Source organism: Atractosteus spatula, chromosome 3, assembly GCF_055471065.1.
Source record: "Atractosteus spatula isolate fAtrSpa1 chromosome 3, fAtrSpa1.hap1, whole genome shotgun sequence".
In the NCBI taxonomy this organism is placed as follows: domain Eukaryota; kingdom Metazoa; phylum Chordata; class Actinopteri; order Semionotiformes; family Lepisosteidae; genus Atractosteus; species Atractosteus spatula.
The window spans coordinates 4,873,681-4,897,034 of record NC_142708.1 but is presented as its reverse complement, the minus strand read 5'-3'; the positions used below and the strand labels follow the sequence as shown (position 1 = coordinate 4,897,034).

General features: G+C 37.0%; 1 protein-coding gene across 2 annotated transcripts in view; it reads right to left on the bottom strand.

Annotated features, from left to right (window-relative positions):
- LOC148837292 (EGF-like repeat and discoidin I-like domain-containing protein 3) overlaps nucleotides 1-23,354 on the bottom strand; it is a 253,166-nt gene that overhangs the window by 175,079 nt on the left and 54,733 nt on the right. For both annotated transcript variants that reach the window (XM_088910557.1, XM_088910556.1), the window contains exon 3: nucleotides 5,795-5,824. In XM_088910557.1, the coding sequence (XP_088766683.1) occupies nucleotides 5,795-5,824 (30 nt within the window). The remainder of the gene's footprint in view (nucleotides 1-5,794; nucleotides 5,825-23,354) is intronic.

Below are 23,354 nucleotides of genomic sequence, written 5' to 3'. Positions count from 1 at the left end.
CTTTTATCTTCTAAAACGTCTCTTTCTACAATTTAAACATTTTAAGAATTCAACTTGCAATACCATTTGATTAGCTGATCCTGTCATAGGAGACTGTAAAATATTCTCTCAGTTTAGCTATTAGCAAAATATTTTTTGCTAACCGCCAGGTGAAGGCTTGAGGTGAGAAGCAGCTGCTCCTCTTCTTTCTCAGTTATTCAATTGCCTATTCTGTATTTAAACCTCAAGCTCTCAAGTGCTTACTGTGTATCTAAAGTCTTTAGTTTATCTCTCACTAGACTACTATGGCTTACCTACCAAACTTTCTGCCGTTTCCCCAAAGATGAGAAAGATATTTCCTCCTGCTTTTTTCCAGCTGATGTGCTCCAAGCAAGCTCTTTTCATTTCATTCATTCCTTCACTGCCTCCTGCCAACAACACCTCTTTCCCAGCTTCTTCGTGCCAGGCTTATGCCATCTCAAGCGGCACCTCACTTTCCAGGATATGCCAGCTTGACTTCATTACAAAAAGATGTGCCTCTTACCAATTCCTGAAATCTCTTTTTGAAATCTGTTCCCGCTCTTACTCAAAGCGATCGCTCTGGCTTCTTATTTTCTACTCTGTGACTCCCTTTAGCAGAACCAGTCCTGTCCCCTTCCCTCCATTCCTCAGCTAGCAGCTCCTCAACCTCAACCTACAGTATTTATTCTACACCTTCATCAAAGCGGGTGTTCCCTCTACCCCTCTTGTGTCAGAGCTGCCGGACTTCCCTTCTAGGCTTCTCAACAATTACTCAGATTCTCAAGCTACTCATTTGCTCTCAATGACCTCAATCCCCACTGGGATAAACTGGAAAGTTCTTCCCCCACCTCTATCTCCACATCCAGTCCCCTCTGTCCCACCCCTTGACCCTCAGCACTGCAGTAGTTTCACGTTCACACCCAGCCCTACCATTCACCACCACCCCCTTGCTCCTCCTTTGCACCACCACATTATTGAAGGTAAAGAGGTAAATCTTGCCTCTCCCCCAGGTACTTCAGAAATTGTTGACCACAACGTAGTGGACTTCAGTGACCTTGCTTTCACTCTCAAAATTAAGACTTCTATTCTCGGCCTTTTCTGTTTACAGAGGTGTGTTTTGTTCTGTCTGTCCTCACAGGCATCAGGAATTGGATCATTTCATCTACTACATAGCAGACCTCTCAATTTGTTATAGTGTTTCTATGCTTGATGGATATCACAAAGCTTCCTCAGCCAAAGTAGCTACTGTTCTTGCTGTGGACAATTATACATTGATCTTCTCTTGATACTGACCTCTTCCTCCGTATATTTAGCACTCACAGTGCTCATATCTGTAACATCTTCTTGTGTACTGTACCTTCTGGTTTGTTTTTGTATTTTCTGTACTGTGTGCAATTCTGCATACTCCATTTTTTACTGCACTTCTCACTGACTGTACATACTGTATTGTATTGTTATTATTATTATATTATTATTATTGTATCATTTCGTTACACTGTGCTGTGTTGACTGTGCCTGGCTTCTGTTGCACTGCAATTTCCCTCACGGGATTAATAAAGTATGTATCTATCTATTTCAGTTAACAACAACTAAGTAATAACTTCTTCATTATGGCTTGATCCCTCTCAGGAGTCTCTAATCCAGCAGCTACTGCTCTTTTATCTGCAATATTTGCAGATATCTGCAGACTTGCAAATTCCACAATCTGATACGCTGAGCAACTCCCTCTTTTCTTCAAGCTCCAGAATCACCATTTTCTCTTATGCAGCTGATGCTGAACCTCTAGCCTGTGTTACAATGTACGAAACAATGTGCCAGCAGCCCATGCACAATTGACACATACTACTTAGTGCTCTGTTCATTGAATGTCCATACAGCCGCTTTTAGTGGACATTCCACTCCTTTTGAATTTGAAGCCAGGGCAAAATTGGATGGACCTCTATCTAATTTAACCTTAAGACGCTGTTCCATTCCTGCAAATAACCTTTGTGTTCATTATGCTCCCTTAGATTTGCCCAGAGTGGGGGTGTCTGTTCTACCAGGACCACCAGAGGTTTTCCCCTAAATTGGCACCAAAGGTTTTCATGCCCCAGCTCCTGTTTGTCTGCCCTTTTCTTTTCGTTTGTTATTTTTATTTGTTATGCATTGGCACACTCTTTTTTCACAGATGTTGGGCAAGAGTGTTGGGTTGAGGGCCCATCCTTTGGGGGATGGGTGAAGCTCACTTCCCCAACCTCAGTTTGCCAGATCTCAAGGGAGGTGATGCACTGTCTGCACTTCTTGATGCACTGTCTGCACTTTGAGTTCTTACACTTCTTTTAACAATCAAGAGACTTTCTGTAAGTAAGAATTCCATTGTACATGTACCGGTTACATATGGGAATAAAGTCCAAGTTCAAGTTCAAGGTTCTCACTGAGGGAGCCAGACGGGACCCCAGGCAAACTATCCTTAGCAGCGGTTATGCTTTCCAACCCGATTATCTACTGACTAATTTTCCTACCTCAGTACCCTGAGGGTCAAGCTCCCACTCATAAGACAACACCTCTCAAAGCAATTCTCTACAGGTCCAGGGATGCCTAATATCTTGCTTCAGCTCCATGCAGCACTCCAATTATCCGGTTTCATGTAGGATGTAGGAGTCCTCCAGACACTCTGAAACTGATCCCGGTAGGAGTATCTTGGAGCACAGAATCTTTCTTCCTTCTCTACCCCTGAGTGACCAGATCGCAGCCATGTGGCTGTGCCTCAACTAGTCAGTGGCATTTATATTTTCAGCATTACATTATATAAGCTTAAACTGTACAACAATGTATACCTTAGATGCATTATAAAATTAGATTACTCTCCACTTTTACAGGTAGGTGCCCTGCTTAATCAAAGAGGTCAGGTTTTATACACAATAAGCACAGCCAGCTATAGTAAATCCACTTTACTTAAGACCCATTTAACAATCACAAATTTTCAAACCAGCACTTCATGGTGTTTTATTTTAATTAACAAGAAACCTTTCCCTTCTACTTAAGGAAAATCTACAATTCTTGACAGACACCTGGCAGGCAGACTGAAGTTTTGATTTAGTCCAGACTTGTGTCTGCTGTGCAACAGTCACATACAGTACTGTACTTAAGATCTTGCAATGATTAAATGAATGCCCATTCTATCACACCAATCCCTATAGTACAGAAGAAAATGGAAAGACTCTTAAAACATTATTTTCCAGTTTCATTCATTTGGCGAACTATATAATAATGGTCATTAGTTTTCTTTTTTTTCTAAGGGTGAAGCAGCCAGGGTAGTGGTTGCTAATGTTGACTTTTTATAGGCTAAGTGGCAGCAAAGTGGCACTATAAGTCTCTTTAGACCCTTATGTTTTTCTAAACTGTGGAACAATGAGAGCTAAATAATATTCATATCCCCATGTATATAATATCACCTTCTGGCAGCACCTTAGCATGTTGCTACAGATTGATATTTTTAATTCTGTATTTATATGCTTAGCAGACACCCTCATCCATGGAGACTTACAATATAGTAAATACACATTAGTTATAAGAACAAGTAATGACTGAAACAACAACAACAGCACTGCACAAAACAAAATTAAACAGCATGAAATAAACTCTAGAGTCCAATCCAATTAAACATGTGAACATTAGAACTTAATAAGGCAGTTCACAAACAGAAACCTAAAGGAGAATATGTTTTTGTCCCACAACTAAAGAGTAAAAGAAAAAGTAACATTAAAGAGACACTTTTTCTGACTATACTGATACACTGTTCAAGCTGCACTTAGAACAATTGTATAGGCTAAACAGCACCAGGGCCAGTTTTGTGCCCATCACCCTACAGGAATAGACAATATATTGTAAAATAGCCAGTTAGACGTACTCTGCATGTCTTTGAGAGGTGGCAGGTACTGTACCGTCAGCACCTGCAGGAAACACTTGCAACTACAGTAGGCAAGGACAGTACTGAAACTCATCCCAAGAAGTAGTAATGTGGCTGTATCAACCACACCATCTTAGTCTAAATGTATCACATGGTACTGTACCCCCATGGGTGAAATAAGTCACTAATAAAATCCATCCACTGCTTCAGCCAATGCTGGGTCTCAGGGGAGCAAGAGTTTATCCTGGCAAGCAACGGGTGCAAAGTATGATACACCTTGAACAGGACACCACATGGCACACACAGATACAGACATGCCCAAACTCACAATATTCCGAGACTGTGAGAAGAAACTGGAGCACCTAATAAAATAATTCTATCAAATGAATACTCTACATTACTAAATATATATATATAGTTGTGCATCATCAAAATGCATAAAAATTAATCAATTATGAGCAATGTGCACAGCAACATCTACTATACTACTGGAAACACACATCAGATTCAGACAATGCCCATGAACCTTCTGCATGCTTGTCGTCACACCTAGCAATGGAAATGGGAACATTTAAGTGTAAACAATAAAACAAATAAAAATGTTTTTACATTCTAAGCATACAAATTGTTTTATTATAATAGCCATTGCAATTATGTTGATACCATTATTCTGGCTATTGCATTGCATTATGTTAAATTATTGCATTAATTGCAATAATAATAGCACATAAAATATAATGATCATAAATTCTGATCAGTTTTAAGGTGCAATATGACAGAAGAAGCAGTCTGAATATTCTGAAGTGAAATATTATGCATAACAAAAACAACAGTGCTGAGGCTGGGTTAGCCATTTCCTCCTAGCTTTATTTTATGCAATTTTTTTGTCTGTATCTACTGGGGCTTCTCTCGCAGAGAGAGAGAAGTCCAAGAATTTTATTGAGCTTTTTATTAAGATGACAAAGCCTGAATCTGTGATAAAAGAAAATGTGTTCGGCCAAGCAGACTGCAGAGACACTTAGCAATCAATCAAGCCTATCATGTGGTGACCAGGATTTTCCAGTCTGGTATCAGATTATATCCAACACAAAACTGAGTGACACTGAACAAACAACCTATACATCTCCATAACAGTGGTTTGGCTCCAGTCCTGCAACATGATTTCTTACTCTTCAGTTGCAGGAGCATGTCAGAATTTGAGGGAGATCAAAGGATAAAATACTGTATGTTTTACTTTTGTTGTGTTTTTGCTATTTCCATCTCATTTGATTCATAGCTCTCAGTTTCCCTTCATCTGTTGTTACCCTGGCTGTGCAGAAAATGTGCAACATTTCCAAAAGATGTACAATTCTGTAATTCTATTTAAAAAAAAACAAAACAGTGGTTCATGCTATGAAATCTGTGCACAAAGGCATCCAATTACATGATTCACTTGGCTTAAACCTTCAGTTGTTTTATAAAATTATCTTTCCAGTGGATGTTTTTATTTTCTTCTTGGTACATGAACATATGAAAATACTCTGAAATGTAAATGACTTTGCCAATTTCCTGCAACACTTGCCCCCTCAGAAAAACTGCAAATTCGTCTTTTCTGTTTGTTTCCAATTTCATCAATGTACTGTATTTGTAATTAATGTATCACTGAGGCATCAATATGGAATCAACCTGGTAGTAATATTTGATAAACAACAAAGAAAGAATACTCAATTAGACATTTTTACACAAATAAAATATAGCCCATATGGAAATAAACAGCATACACTACAAGATTATTATTAGACAAGTGGTTAGTGGATGTGAAATGCACAAGTTAAGGGATGAGGGTCAGTCATAAAAATAAAGTAAAAAAGAATAGGAAAAAATTTGAAGGAATCAAAACACATTCTGGGGTAAGAAATATCCTACCTGCAGAAGTAGGCTCCTCGCCATCCGCAGCTGTTGGAAAACAAGGAGAAAACAATCAGAAGCATCATTAAAATCATACAAATCCTGACTAACTAAATCTTTGCTGATAGAAAAATACCAAGAGGGTTTGTTAATGTAACTATAATTAATATGTTACATCAAATGAAAAGGATTCATAAGTCATCCATTATAAAAACATGCCACACAAAAGCTGTACCCTCACATTACATACCAATGGATCCAACTGTGTTACTACTTAACGGGGACTCACAACTTCAACAAAAAGTTAAGTCAATGGAAAATCTATAGTAGCTCGCTGGCTTGACTGCAGCAAAGAAACTGATAGCACAGCCCTGGCTCCCCCCTCATAGCCTACCAGTACGGCAATGGTTGTGATAATGCCCCAGAATAAACAATTGTACCTTTAAAAAGTGGGTGTGAGCTTAGTAGATGCAAGACAGATGGAAGATTTTTTTCATTTTGCACAGTAAAAATGGTTCATTATCAATGTGATAATGATTTGTAATTTATTGATGATAGTCTCTCAACATATTTTGCTGAGAGGAACCAAATGCTTGTTAAGTGCTTATTAGAAATGAACTTGCAATACCTTAGATCCAATAAATTAACATTTCAAGTAGGCTAGTTAGAATTTTATCGCACCACTGAGTAACTTTCTTATCATTATATCAGTTTGGATATTTACAAAATAAGATTATCTTAACATACAGTAGAACTTGCATAAAGCATTATTTCTAATCCATGTATTTTGACTTATTGATACAGTATATGGAGAAATTAAATTAAAAACGTACTCTTTCATAACTAAATTGAAATAGTAGAACACATTGAATGTCCAGTCACGTCTAAGACTTTTTGCACTGGTTATTTTTTTGTTTGTTTTTTCACTATCCAACCCACAAAAAAAACTTCTGCCAGAATCCAAGTACAGAGTAGCATACTGGGAAAACAAACCCCATTTTGTGTAGAAATATGCCAAACTAATATTATTATAAGTCTTTAGTGGGATAAAATGTTCAATAATATTACTATATCTAAATAAACTGGATCCAGAACTGTTTATTTAGGTATTCTCACTACCTTAAGAAAGCGTATGAAAGAAAAATAGTCATTCAGCCCATCTATTTTATTTTATTTATGTTTTAGAAAACTGATCTGAAGATTTCTTGAAAAAAAAAGGGTATCTCCTTTAAAAATGTGGCTGGGTAGCTTGTTCTAGACTCGCACAAGCCTTTGTAAGAATAAACAACTCATGTTCACAGATTGGGACATGCCTCCTTTTAGTTTCCATCTGTGTCCTCAGGTACACATTTCTAAATAGGTTTATGTACAGTATAAGCTTTATTAATGCTTTCAAAGGATTCCAAATACTTGAAACTGTTCCCCTTATAATACTCTTTGTTTAAGATAAAGACAATTTGGTTTTATGTAATACATATTTATATAATTATTTAGTTATTTTTTAGGCTATAAGATTAGGACACTCCCCGTAAGCCTGGGGATGTACCTCATTGTCCTTCTCTTAATTGGCTAGGAAAAAAAAATCATACAATGCCCTAAGTAAGATCGTACTGGTACATAGCACACTTTTAATGTAACACCACTTCAATTAAATTCTACTCTATTCCTCTATATATTATACAGTTCTCTTTGGCTTTTAAAATACCTTTCAAACATTGTCTGACACAGATGACAAAAATGATGTGTTGATATAAACATCTTCTTTTTCGAAAATAGTGTTTTAAAGTTCAGTCTTTCATTTACTGTATGCGTTATGGTTTTGCTGCCTACAGAAAACGTTCAGTACTTGTCTACATTAAATTAAGTGTTATCTGCCAGCTCCCAGTCTTGAATTCTAATTCTATTTTAATTTCTTTTGCAGCTTCTACAATGTTTGCTAATCTACCTATTTTGGTATCATCTGCAAACATAACTAGTTTGCTAACTATACTATATAACCTACTATGGTTCCCTATGGTACTCCAATCACATCATTAATTTAAGCATTCATCTCTTATCTATAAACTCTCCCTTCTATGCATTAGCCAGTATCTTATAATAAATACATTTACTCATATGCCTACTACATTCAATTTTAGAATTAATCTTATTCTAAAGGAGTTTTATAACACTATCTATGTAGGAGTTTTATAATGCTATTCTCTGCTCAAAAAAACTCTAACTTGTTAAGCAGCAAGACCTAGTTTTCCAAATTCCTCCTGACTATCCCCTAGAATCTCACTGCCACACACACATTCTTATAGTCTAGTTCTACTTCCATTTCCATAACTTTTCCATAACCTAATTACTGCATATACAAATCATAGTAGTAAACCTACTGTAAAAGCATCAGAAATAACATACAATATGTATTTTCCACACATGAACCAATTACTTTATAGTTTTACTTCGGCCTAAAATCTATGGGGTTCCCAGTACTATCTTATTGCAAAACACTAAGATATCGCTTCATATGTAAAATTAATCACCTCCAAGGAAAATGGAACAAGAGACTCCTTGTGCTGAAAATGTTTCTCATAAATATACCCCACCTTGTTAACTATCACACCTGCACATAAAAATAACTGTAATAGTACGTGACTTTCAACAACTACAGTATCTAATCATTCCCCTAGAGAACATTTTAATAGGAATTTACATTTCTTTTTCACTCTTTTGTAAATATCTTCCCTGTGTATTAATCTGTTGAGGTCAGGAGGAGTGGGAAAACTAGGTCATCAAGTTGAAAACCTATTTTTTTTTAATTAAGTTGTGCATTGTTTAGTGTAGATGTAAGCTTCACGTTGTTAACATGCTGAAAAAAACACAAACATCCCAGATTGCAAGTTGCTTCCTGAAGGTTTTGCATAACCTTTAATAAAATAATATTAAGATGGCTTTACAAACACACCTTATCTTTTTACTGTATCTACCTTGGTTTCCAACTTCATAACAGTATGAAGCCCACTATCAGAAAATTGAATTAAAATAAAAGATCGCCCTTGCCCAAGGCCAGACAAAGAAACAGACTGGCTGTTCAAAAAGGTGATCCATTTGTCAAGCAGCATTTAACTTACTGCTGGTAAGAACTGGACCTGAGAATTTGCCCTTGTCAATTAGTTCCCTATCGGTCACCATGACAACTGGTTGCTAGTTAGGGACTACTGAATCCTATTTCTACATTGAACTGATGAGATATAGTGACAGCCCAAAAATATTTCTAAATCAAGGAAACTGTAATAGAAGTTACTACAAAGAGCATAATATCATTTATAAACATTTATTTTCATCTACCACATAATTGTAGCTAAGAAAGTACTGTGTGTGAAAATCCAAGTAATTTTTTTAATTTACAGTACTTAACTTGATCATATTTGTTCCTAAAATAGTTAATTACTTGCAAAAATTTTACAATCTTAGCCCAAGTAATTGGTGTTTTCCTCTTTCTGTTTAAAATATATACTGTAACCTGCTCATTAAACTACTAGTATTTTCTTGCCTAGTTTGGCCTTTCAAAGAAAACAATCAAATTTGTAAAATCACAAGAATTCCATTTAACAGATTGTGTCTCAGAAAGAAGTTCTTGGACATCTCACAAGATCAAGCTGTTAAATTCAAAACGATCTAGGGTAATACTCCAGCAGCAGGTCCTTGGGGACATGTTACCAATTACAGCAATAAGACAATGTTGTTGTACTGTATATACAGTATGTGCAACTGTATTTTGGAGTATTTGAACTGTATTGTAGAGTACTTACTGTACTATAAGTACAGTACTTTAAAACATCTCATCATGGAATTTCCTGAAAACGGAACTTCTTTCCAGTTCTGGTAAAAGTATTAAATGAATGCATTATTAAAACCATTTTGAATTATTTGGTTGCAACAAATTGACATACATTATGATAGTAATTACTAATTAATTACTGGAAATTATACAACATGCATTACAGACAAACACAAACTGGAATCATAAAACTTGCAAATAAAAGCATCGTAAGCAATTATTATGATTTTGGTCAGGTTTCATTTCAAAATAAGTTATTTATATGTATTAAGCACTAGCTACAGTATGTGCTTGTGTACAATATTCACACAGCTAGTCATCCACCCACCCTTCAGTTAGTCTAATTGTCATCTGGGGAGTGACAGCAACATCCCAGCATCCCAGTGTGTGAAACCATTGTCGTTTGTGAAATTAGATCCATGCTTTCCAGAAAATCATATACAGTACTATACTTTGAAGAGGATATTACATTCATCAAATAAGTAAATCAACACAAGCAGGAAGATTTGATGATGGTACTGTAACAATGGACGTCCTGACGTTCTGTGTGTCTGTCAGAACTGCTACCGAAAATAACTTTACATTTATGTAACTATTATAGTGTGAGAAAAACACACATCTATAAGTGATATTGATTTCTCTCAAACCTTAATGAATGTGGGCAAAATATATTTGAAATGGCCCCAGGCAAAAGCAAAACTAAACAGTAGACTCAGAAACAATGGTGACATTTTCTTTTTTATCTTTTCCAATTAAAATCTTTGGTTTTATTTCAGGAAACGTATTTCACATAACATATATACAGTATATCTAAACATTTCTATATGAAATGTTGCATTACATGATTTCTGAATGTAGAGATCTCATACAGTACGTCATTGAACAGCAACAGGGTTTTAATATACTTTAGTTATCTGTTACAAACTTTTACAATATTAAAGGTTTGACCATATTCCACATACTTCTTTGTGCTCATTCAGTCTAAAAAGAGTAGAAGGCTCAACAATTATTAATTAAATACTACTAGATACCAAAAAACTTTCCACAGTGCATCACCCAGACTGAGTTTCATTTAAAAAACAACCGCAAAGTAAATTCCACAGACTGAAAAATAACCGAAAATGTTTGAAAAGGCAAGGAAAATTGTAGCTTTACTCAAAAAAATATAGTAATATTTTGTGCTTATAATCATCTCAGATTTCAGAGCCATCTTTAAAGGAACCAAAGTAGTTTATTTCTGCTCCTGATTATAAGTTCTTGTAGTGCATCTACCTTTGCCTTCATATGTTGAAATCACAAGAAACAGCATTAACAACAAAAAAGGTTAAATGGGCAAGACTCCAAAAAATAAGTACAATGTCTTGTATTAGGAATTTGTCTCTTCACATACAGTACCCCAACTGGTTCTCCATAAGACACACAGACAGGGAGAGAAGCTGGGGGTCAGAGGACAGGGTCAGTTGGTGGTTAAGGGCCTTGCTCAGGGGCCCAACAGAGTAGGATCCCTCTGCCGGTGGTGAGCGCCCCCTGCTGGCACCACTAACACCTCTTCCAGCAGCAACCTTAGTTTTTCCCAGGAGGTCTCACATCTAGGTGGGTTGCCAGTTGTGAGCTGCCAGGTGATATGTTGTGGGAGTTTTATTGGTGGAATTTCAAATGGAATTTCAAATGGGATAACAAACTTACCTTGTCTTTCCCTATCTGAATATCTGAATATCTTTTCCATGTGATCTTCTAACTTTCCATTCTTCAGTGAATAAAAACTTGAAAAAATTTAAATGGATCTTTGAAGGAACATGCCATCACTTGCTCCTTCTTCTGTCGCAGTTTCCTCACGTTCTCAGCTTACAATGTAGCCATTCACCTCTTGATGTTTTCTAATAACAAACTAATCTCCTCCTTTTCCTCCATTGCGTTCAGCGCTGCCTCCTCTCCTGAATCAAACATTCCAGTTCTTTCTGTCTCCTGCGCTTTGTCAACTAATCCAAATCTTTCTGTTTTTAAGTGCTATATGATATCCCTCATCTTCTCGAGCATCTTCTCCACTGAGTCTCCTCTTCTCTCCAGGATAGTCCTCAGATCTGCTTTCACTGCTCCCCCCTCCTTCTTCACTAAAGCCACTTCACTAGTGATTTGAATTTGCTGTTTTTTTTCCTTTGCAGGTTTAGCTGGCTGGTTGGGCTCAGTACACTCTTAGCATGGTATCCCTGTGCTTGCACTAACCTCCTTCGTGATAAGAGTGCTTTTATTCTGTGAACTTTGGTTTGTGTCCTGTGTATGTAAGTGTCACGATCATTGTCCCTCCTCTTAAGGGCGCTCCGACCCTTTAGTATTTTAGTTCATTATGTGCACCTGCCCCCTGTTTAGTCTGCCAATATTTAAGCCTGGCGCTCCCTCTATTCCTGGCTCAGCACTGGGAGATGGACGCCCGGAAGCCCGCCTACCAGTGGGTCCAAGAGAGACCCGACGGCACAGTCTTCATCACGACGTCTTGTCCATCTGAGTCCGGGGCTTGGAGCACCTGGCCTCATTACCCTGGTTTTACTCCTTGTTCCTGTTCCGGAACCCGTTCTGATTTTTAATGTTTGTCTCGGATGGATCCCCCAGTTCCTGGACTCTGGACTGCTCCCCCGGATTTCCTCCTTTGGATTGTCTGGATCAGTTTGGCTGCGCTACTCCCCCCAAGCACCGGATCACCGCCGTCACGCCCCCCTGCCTGTCAACCCATCCTGATCCTCTTTACGTCTCTTTCCCTGTTGTCCTTCTCCACTTGCTTCCAGATTATACCGTCTGCATAGGGTCCTGAAGTACGCTTCACGGGAGCCTGGACCGGCTCCCATTACTGTAAGTTTTTAAAATTTCTAAAAACTTAAATATTTTTATCGCATTTTATATTTTTTTTTGTTCAGCTGCTTATGTTTAAAACAAATATTATTGTTTCTGCATAATCATTTAACTTTACACCCACATTTGCTCCATAGACATTTGATTCTGAGCTGATCAAGCAAGGTCATTCCTTTCAAGCTTAGAATAATTATTAGAATATAATATTAGAATTCTTAGAGATATGCACACAATCTTTCCTTTCAACCTTAAGTTATGTAAATATTTCTTTGACATTAGAATACAAGATGTTCTAAGCATCTATTTAAATGTTAGAAAATGATATGTATAAATGAAGCATTACTTGCATTTTGGACTGAAAATATTTTGCCAAAGCACTGATAAATAAACAGGAAACCAGGTAGTACAGGAAAAAATATGAATAATTCACATTCATACAGAATGGAAAATATTAAAATATATGTACAAACTTATATATTGTAGATGGTATAAGCATTTCATAGGCACAGGTACAGTAGTTGCATTTACTGGTTCACAATCACATCTTGACTTGTCCTGAAAGTCAGGTTATGGTCTTAAATAACATGGCTGAGTAACTTGTTCCATACTCCCAAAAGCTATTGTATAAAGAAGTTCTCAATTTTAAATCTATTTCCACATAGTTTCCTCTGATTTATACTGATAGGGTTGACTTTGTCAGTGACTTTGAGGATTTTGAGTTATAATTGAATCGGGTCTCCTTGTAGTCTATGTTGTTCAAAACTAAAGGGTTCAGTTTGTATAGCCCGATTGTATAGGGCATTCCTTTAAGATTGGGAATGTACAATATCCAGACTTATTCCAGAGCAGCAATATCTTTTCATAACAAGGTCACCAAAATTTTACATAACATTTGAAATGTGATCTTAATGGTGGTGGGATATACAATTTTATAATGATTTTGCTTGATTTGAATTCTTCAACTTAGCTATTTGTCATGGCATTATGTTATTATACCCCCACATTGTACAGAAAATGCAAATCATCAACATTCTATAAACAGCTGTCTTTTATCAGTATGTTCTTCATGCCCAGTGTTTCCCTATTGTGTCTACCTTTTTGCTACTTACAATACATATAAAACTCTACATTTGTCTATATTAAATGTTATCTAACAAGTATGTGCCCAGTATTGAAGTTTGTCTACATAGTTTGGAATAGATTTTGTCTCTTTTACAGTGCTTACTATTCCTCCTATTTTGATATGGGAGTCAGCAAATGTGACCAGTTTACTAACTATAACTATACAATACCATAAATAAGATCACTGATATACTGTTAAGTAAGAAAGAGTCCTAATACAGATCTCTGTGGCACTCATGTAATTACATCACTCCAGTCAGAACATTCTCTCCTTAACTGTACTCTCTCTATCTATCCATTACATAGTTCTCAATCCAAACACACCGGTTTTCTTGAATGCCTACTGCCTGCAATTTGAGAATTACTATTTTATGAGAAACATTGTCAAAAGTCTTTGTAAAATCTATTTAACATGTTGCAGTCCCTATGTGTGTTGGTTGTTCAAATAACACGTTAGTTAAGACATATCTACATCTTCTAAATAAATGTTCTGTTCATTAAAATCTTAATATACAGTATGTCTTTATCTTGTAGCAGTCTGTAAAGTGTACAACTAATATTTGAATTTCTCTGTCTAATCTGTCTACCAGACTCTTCATAGGCCTGGAAAAAGAGTATTATCATATGGTGAATCTCTCGTGTTCCTGTTCTTTTGATTCTAATTGTCAGCTGTTCAGTGCTTTTATCAATGATGTTTTTTTTGGTCATCTAAACTTTCTTGCTCTTATTTTGCCTCGATACATGCACACTGAGCTCTGACACTTATAAAGTGTTTTCCATTTTTTGAAGCGCTGGCCAGTTTCATTTGGTGAGTCTGCTGAATATAAAGCCTATTTCACTGTGTCACGTTATGGGCTTCAAGCACATCAAACAACACATTTGTAGTTTCACAAATGTCTCTGTACAGACGGAGGAGTCCCAGTCTGAAGTATTCTACACCACAAACCTTTGCAATTTCACATTTTCAAAAACTAGATAAGAGTCTGTCTGCTTTACTTCAGTTTGCATGAGCCTAGAATAAAAATTCTACTGTGTTGTATTAGGTGATTGCAGTTTCTATTTGACAGTGATGTGAAGAAGGTCAGACTCCTTTGTAGATCAAGAGAAAAATACTGCTATTCCTTCCAAATTTCTGAAAAAAACAATAGCGTTACTTTTTTCTTTTGTTTAAAAAATCAGTACAATATGTAAAAGATGGATAGCTGTCACACATACAGTTCTGAAAGTCACTTACTTAGCCTACCATTACTGCTGCAGAATCGCATATCTGGGCATTCAACCTGTCACTTCATACTTTGAACTTGTGGCTCACCTCATCAATATGCTGGCAAATATGCATCAGTCCTTGGTCACATGACGGAGTACTTTCGAAACCTAAGACTTACTGACCATACCTGAGGCCTAAATGGGGAGAATGGCAATGGCATTCTTGTGCAATTGTATTATTTTGAACATAAAGTACCTAAAATGTATTTGAGCCATTCCAGTGCTGCATCAGCAAAGGATCAAAATCCCTGACAAGATTCAGCATCTCTACATAATTCCTGATCTGATTCACCATGGCCGAAAAATGCTAGCTCTTGTTTTCTATGATGACACAAAGCACAAGTCGTCCTTTGCAAAATGTTAATTCCGATGGATCTTTTTGACCACTGTGCAGTCTGACAGCCAGTCAGTGTTGTTCACATAGCTACAGAGCAATGCTTGTCACATGGCCTTGACTGTATGCACACCGTTAGGTTAGGTGTTCCTGGCTACTTTCATGGTACTTCCGTGTATCAGCAAATTACTTAAATCTAGACTTATTCCACACACTTTTTGATCTAATGAATAGTATATACAGTAATGACAGAACCATCAGAACAGCTTCATGCACTAACATCAGCGCTCTCTGAAATCTAGACTGTGTAAAACTGTGCTGTGGCACAAAACCAGGTCTTCTAATGTGAGGTTGTCTGATGTCTATAGAGTGGTGCCATTAATGCTTGGAGCATCAATGTATTGAATATCTCCATGAAATGTTCTATATATTCACCTGATACAGTATATTCTTTCTTTATCCTTAATAAAGTAGCAAAAATGTCTCGAATGGCTCACATTCTGAGTACAAGGCTCTGCTCAGAGTGCAGGATGGAAACTGTAACTTGGTTAAAATTCAAGCTCTGCCACTGGGTGACTGTGCCCAGGAGCACTGACATGGTAGCCCCCAATCTTATGAACTTGACTGGTCCAAGAGGTAGTCTTGAGATCCCTGTGTCAATGCACATCAGTGGCCACTTTTCAATTGCCTGCAATTCTGTTATCAGAATGAGCTCTGTCCACCCTATCCCTATCACATATGCCTTGTCTTTTTTCTAGCTTGCAGCACAAAGAGAAAGACATATCTCTTATCGCACTGCTTTCATTGTCATTGTCTTCTGTTCAACAGTTCACCAGCAGCCTCTAGGGAAATATTATCCTGAACTGTACTTAGGCGTGAAACATCAATTCTTTGCTAAAGTAGTTTAAAAAGGGCACACAATTATCTCATAAGAAAAGAGGAATGAATTTCTAAAAAGGAACAGTCTATGAAAAAAAGATAAAAAGACATCAGGAAAGAAGTTCAATGACTATACATGACCAATGTCATGACTATTGTATCTTCTTCAAGAAAGCCAAAATGAAATGCAGATTATTTACAAACCACAGTATCATAATCCCATCATCCAATCTCAGGAGCTACATAATTTGCTTTGCTTTCCCAATACTCATTATCAGCACATTTCCTGGCAATAAGACCATAAACTAATTTTCTAGATATAATTTTTCCATAAAACAACAATAAAAATAAGCTTTTTTTAAATTGAACTGGTAGGATGGAAATGCTTGGTTTGACTTAAAAAAAAAAGACTTCTGACCAGAGTGGGCTACAACAAATACGTTTAGATTCCAGATGGAATAATTGAATCCTGATATTTTCTGTGTTTTTTTTTTAATGTTTTTTGTCAGGACAGAAAATGACTTGGAATTAGCTTTGTAGATATGCAACACGCATATTTCAGAAAGAGATTTCTCCCATTTACAGCCTTGTGTGTTTCATGCCATCCTCGTCTCCACTGTGACTGGTTCTCTGACGTCTTTAACATTACTTCAAAACACATATAAAGACTTACCATGGAGTTGACACAGCACACTACATGGAATTGTAGACTTTAAATATAAGTGTAATAAGTAATTACAGTTTAAGAAACAAACATCTTTCAATTTATTTGATGTCTACTGTGACAACGCGGGACTGGGAGCACGGGTCAAAAGTCAATGTCCCTTCTGAGTGTGAGGCTCGCACAAAAAAAAACACACAAAAAGAAAAAAAAACAAAAGGCCAATGAAAAATGTGCCGCTGTGTACAGCGACGTTCAGGCTAGAATTACCCTATCTAACGGGGTCCAGCCTGGGGAAAAAGAACCGCTTGGAACAGCGGTATTAAGTCTGGCTTATCCCTGTTTAGCAGGATCCAGACAGGAAGAAAAGGAGCCCAAGGCCAAAACAAAGAAGAGAGCCCAACCTGTCCCAGTGGGAGATACAAGGTGAGAGGAGAAAAGAAAACAAAATGAAGGAAAAATGTGGCCTGAACGCACTCATCAGAATCCCCTCTGGGACTGTCCCTGGGAAGTCCTCCACTTGCAGGATCTGCTTGTCCCTCATGGAGGTGCCCAGTGTGTCTTTAAGGGCCCCCACAGCTGTGACCCATTCTTAATTAGCCAGGACAGCTGTGGTTGCTAAGGCAGCACATCACCCCTTAATCCAGGGCTCCGCCTCCACACTAAACACGCCCCACTACCAATATTATATTCAATCATACATTATCTGAAGGCCACTTATTCATGATGCTGGTGAAGGATTCAGAACCCAAGTGGAACATTGTTGTTTTAACTTAAGAATGCTACTCAGACTGCTCCATTAAGCACTGTAGGTCTCTACAGGTCTGCTGTAAATGAGAGCTAGTTCTCAATTGACCTACCTGGCAATATATAAAGGATCCAAAGGCAGGACTGCAGTCCACAACAGCGTTCACACACAACAGGCACAATGCAGAGGCATGAATTAATTCAGTCTAAGATAAGATGGTGGGAGGACCCTGGAGCTCCTAGTTTAACTCAGGTGAGCTCAAAGAGAACATGAAATCTCCACACTACCTGCTAGATGCTGGTATAAAACCCAGAATCCAAGAGCTATGAGACAGCAGCACTAACCTCCATGCTACTGTGCAGCACCTGGCCTTTTAGAATAAAATTAAAATTATAATCAGTTCAATTAGCATACAGTACAAAACGTAATTTAAGGTTTTAATCAAAGGTTTCAGACTGCAATTCACATTAAACAAATTACAGTATCTGTTTTGTACACACAAGTTACTGTAGTTTGTTTTAGCTCTATATTTGAGATAAATTTGCTTTCAGCTCATGAAACATTATATGGGATTTGTCATTGCACCCCTATACTAATCTGTGAGTTTTTTAACTCTCCTCATGCAGGTGTATTAAATGCAATGTGACTAGTTAGACCACTGGAGAAAGAAAGCAATGTTCACGCTATGAATGTGTCTGATATAGTGCCATTCCGACCTTATCTGTTCACAACATATTGATCAGCTACTAAGTGTTGTGCAGTCAAAAATAAAGGAAAGTCAGCTGAGAGACTGAGAGACTGCGTAACGATCTGTAGGCTGAAGTTGTTGCAAACAATATACAGTACTTGAAGTGGAATATTTTTGAAATTCAGGACTGTGTGCAGAAAACAAAAGTCATAACAAGGAAGCAGATGAATTAAAAAGCACCAATTAACTCTGGTGATTTAGGACTCAGCTGGAACAGAAACCAGCAGACATAGAGGAGTCCCCCAGGATTAGGAATGGAAACCACTGCTTCAAGACAATAGAAAGGCTGCAGGCATCATGTGTGTCTTATGTAATGAGCTCTGAGAATATAGATACTTCAATGCACTTTCATCCTGCATTAATGAATTTTCTTTTATTCATCATTCTTGAGTGTCAACATTTGATGTCAGTGTGATGCTGAACTTTTTTCAACTCCTGTTACGGTTTACCTCAATAATAAATGCTAAACATCCAGTTTATGCAGCGGCGGCAGCACCAAAAGAGACGAATTTCCTTCTATAATAAGATTTAAAATGTTCTAACCACATTCACATTAATGAATACATCATTTACCTGACCACAAAGTGACTTTCTTATTCATTTTTAATCATATTTATTTAAATCATAACATCTTAGATTTTTATCCTCTGCCTCTTTGAAGTCATTATCTACATGTATGCTTTCATTTTCTATAGTGTTTATTTATCATGTAGGTGATTCAAGGCAGTCGTGTTTCAAAAATTTAATGGTTTATGTCAATATGATTCCAATCAGAATAACATATTCTTTTTTATAGTTTTTACTATAAACTGTACTCTCTTTTTATTGGAATCACATTTTTTCTGCTATGAATTATAATTATAAACAGCCTAGAACTTCAGTGTTTTTTTTGTGATTAGACTTTATTATTTTGCTCCATAGTATTCCAAGTATTCCATGGTTTACCTTTATTTAATCTGGGCTTGATTCATTTTTTATGGTGACTTTTATGCTTATCACGTATTGCTGACTACTGTATGCAGGCTTAAAGCAATTGTTTAAATCTGTGCTTTGAACTCATTTTAACAGGAACTACTTTAGCCATATGTTTGAAAACCTTTTACATTGCTATTTCCATACATTAGAGACATGGGAAAATTTCATGAAGTGCATTTAATCAAAACTCTGGATCCCTGTAGTCTTAATGAGCACAGCAAACTACAGAGCTGCAATATGTACTGTGGACCACAAGGAGCAGTATCACAAGGTAAAACAATTATCTTAATTTTAGTACTGATGCCAAAAGGAATTGTGTATCAATATATTGAAATATAAGCCATTTCTTTAAAGAAGCCACTGTATCAGCTCCAAGTATATGGCTGGGTAGCTTGGTCCATACTCCCACAACCCTTTAGGTAAAGAAGTGCCTGCTGTTCTCAGTTCTAAACGCATTCCCGCATAGTTTCCACTACTGAAGCGCAGAGGGCACATGTACAATATATACTAAAAAAGTTGCACATTTGTTAAAAAATGTCAATGTTATTTCCAAATGTTGTTTCTAGTAGGCATCTTAATGAATATTAACAGTCACCTAAACAAATGAAAACTAGATTTGCATTGGATCATAGTTAATGGCACAGAACAGGCAGGAAAGTGTTCTTCTTACCTCTTGTGCCCCACGTGTTTCAGTTCTTAATGTGAGGCCTTAACATCACTCTTTCAGTATTAAGCATACAATACTTCTTTATGTTCCAAAACCAATATATAACCCACAGGAATGCACGAATAAAAGCTTTAAGTTTAGTCATTTGATATGGGAAACCCATTCAGAGCTACTCAAATGGCTGTTGAATGCATCATGTCATCCAGTGTTTGCACGTCCCTGTCTGAACCCAAGCCAAGCAATTGTACCAAATAACTACTCCCTCTTGCCAGCCTCCTTCTATTTTTTAATAAGGAATCTATAAAAGCCTTTAATTAATAATTGAAATGTTTTGTTTTTACTTGGGGAAGGGAGTGGGTTTGTTCCTTTATTAAAACAATGTGGCTGTACTCAAGCACACGCCTGGGCTAGCTCCTGCTCCCTCTTCTCCTCCTACCCACTGCGTTAAGGATTTGTTGTTCACGTGAATTCTGAAATTGCACATCGCTCATAGTTAAACAAAGTCTAATCCGCCGCGGCCTGTGAAAAGGGCAATGACTTATGGAGATGAAGGAAATTAATGCATTGAAGACATTCTGCAGACGTTGTGATAAGATTCAGCTCTTGATTGTTTGGCTGTATTTCCCCTCTGAATATAAAACTGCACACCTTGACGTGCTGGGTAATTATCTGTCCTTGTTTCAATGGGACAAACAACACCAGGTGGGCTGACTAGATAATGGTTAACACCTTTCTTGTTTTTTTTTGCTAGGGCATCAACAGTAGTTAAGCAAACTCCTTGTACAGCTCTGGATAAATATTTTAAATTCAGATTATTCACTTGCATTCAATTACACATTTTTTATGATTTAACCTTAACTTTGATGTGTTGCTTAATTTGCTGTGTTTATTTTTTTGGGGGTCTCGACAGCTGTTAGATTTGCTAGTAAATTAATTTATTGGAAAAACAAAACAGATGTTTTGATGCTGGTTCTGAAGGGTAGGGGAGTAAATCCTGGAATCATGGAAAAAGCAAACACTTGGCACTACCTGGTCTAACTAAAGTTCCCCCTTAATTCCACTGCTGGTGCAAAATGGCTGCTGAGCATCACCCATTCACATGAGAATGAAGTGAGTCCCTCCTGTACAGTATGTAAGGCACTTTGGCATCTTTTGTGATGAAAGGCACTATACAGTATGAATGTAAATAAATATTATTTACTGTACTTAGTATAATGCCTTACATCAAATCTAAAAATGACTTTGACTACAGGAGCCAGAAACTGATCAGCCTGAAATTCAGAACCCCCCATCTAATGGAAAAATGGTGATTGTTCAAGCCAGCTGCTCTTCCTTCCATTTCGAAATGAGGTAATTGAAGATGCAATATCTGTCTGCTCGTAGACATATTTGGATAATTAATTATTTACAGCTGAAATCATTCTATCCTGGACTGCAAGGAAAGTACATCTTATAGTAATTTCTGCAATACATCTTTGTAATATACAATATATGGGAGATCACAGAATGCACACAAATATAGGATAAGCATATCACCTGTAAATTATAATTAAACACAGAAATATTCCGTATAATAGGCCTTACAGATTTTTTCTAATAAATCATCACCATTATCTCTCAAACATCCAAAAAAGTGCTTGTTTTTCCAATTTGTTACAGTTACAGTTAGCTTTTCAGTTTACAGTTACAAAAGTTTTTCACTTTTCAAGAACCCACAAAACCACAAAGAAAATACTCATCTCAGCTGTTACAAAATATTAAATAGCTTTTTTCAAGCAATTACTGGATGAGATGAGATCTTGAGATCTATTAGCTACTAACCACCAAATATGTTAGATAGGCCTCTTCCTTTGTAACCTCTCTTGTTATGTTATGGATAAAAATCTGTTCAATAAGTTTTAAATAGGCAAGAAATAGGGGATTTAGGGTATGTTAGTGCAGCTGGCTTGATTTTAACAGTGCCTTGTTGCCTGCAGTTGTAGAATTTCAGAAGCTTTGGCTTCAGAGACATGGAGGTCAGCACAGTATTTCTCAGAGTCAAAACACATGTGGCCTTAATATGCTTGATTCCTTTTAGTATAGACCAACATTTATTAATAGTTACGATGTAATGTATTTCCTTTTGCTAAAATGTTAGTGTTATTAATTCCAGCCCTCTAAGTAGGACGCCCTGGTTAAGCTTTCACGGCCAACGTACTTCAGTATCTCTTCAATGAATGCTGTTCTTGTGGCGGTCTCAAATTATATTTATAGCCCATCTAATTTGCTTTCTCTGTAGCGACATGTTTAATACAGTTTAATATACAGTTTGTGTTTCAGTTGTCAGCAATACCACTGCATAGATGTACAGTATGTTATAGTAGTTGCTAAGCCTAAAAATAGAAAACAAATCCTAAAGCTATTTTTTTTTAAATCAAAGTATAATGGGCTATCAAAATGTTCAGACTATTGAGGCTCTTGCTCAGAGTAGAAATGAGCCCTAATATAGAGATGCCAATGATTCATTCTTCCGCTAAATCAGAGAACTGTCTGCAATCGACTTACACAACTGAGTCATACTGTGAGTTACATTCCTCTTGCAGCTGGTGTTGGTGACTGACAGATTACATGAAAAAAATAAAACTGACTCTGAGAGCTGCATCAAATTAATTTCTGCAACCCAAACATAAACAAACAAATGTAAACAAGTTTAGAGAAGATGCTGCACTGGTATTAAAAAAAAAAGCTTTTGTTTATACAGAGAATTATGAACCCATAAAATAAACTGTCAAGCCATTTTCACCTCTTTCATAATTCAGCTTGGTTTTGGATAAACATCAACTGTTACTCGAAAAGATTGTTCTGTAGCCTCTCTTTGGTATAAAGGGGAGATTTTGAGTTCTGATGGACTGAGTGACCTTTTTGCCTCATTAAGCTTTCTTGTTGTTTTTTTTTCAATTTGAGCAAATGTCTGGGACAGGGATGAACAACTCCAGTTCTCAAGGTCCAGATTGCTTTAGTTTTTCATCCCACGTCTGAGGACTGCAGTCACTCATTCTTGATCTAAGGGCATAACTGTCTGTTCACAGTTCTCCATGGCCTGAAATGTAGTAGAGCAGTGTGCCCGCTAGTCAGTTGTTTGCACATATGGAATTTGATGCAGATCGAAGGAGGAAAAATTAATACGCTACATTTAGAAAGACATGCCTTGTCTTTCCCTGAGAAGGAACAGATGTCAACAAAAGGACACACCTTTCTAGTCTACTCACTTAATTTTTGCCAGAACACACAGAGGGAATCTACAAGAAAGTACATTCAAAATGTAAAACTGCAGACAATGTTTCACACAAAAAAAGAGGTTGTGAGAGCCTGGATCAGACTAGTCCGTTATTTGTTGAAACTGGATTTTTTTCAAAAAATGGCTGGACGAGATCCACAGATCACTATTCCTAGCAATCAAATGAGCTAAATGCACCAAATAGCCTCCTTCCTGTTGTAATTCTTATATTTGGCAAAATCATCTAAATTT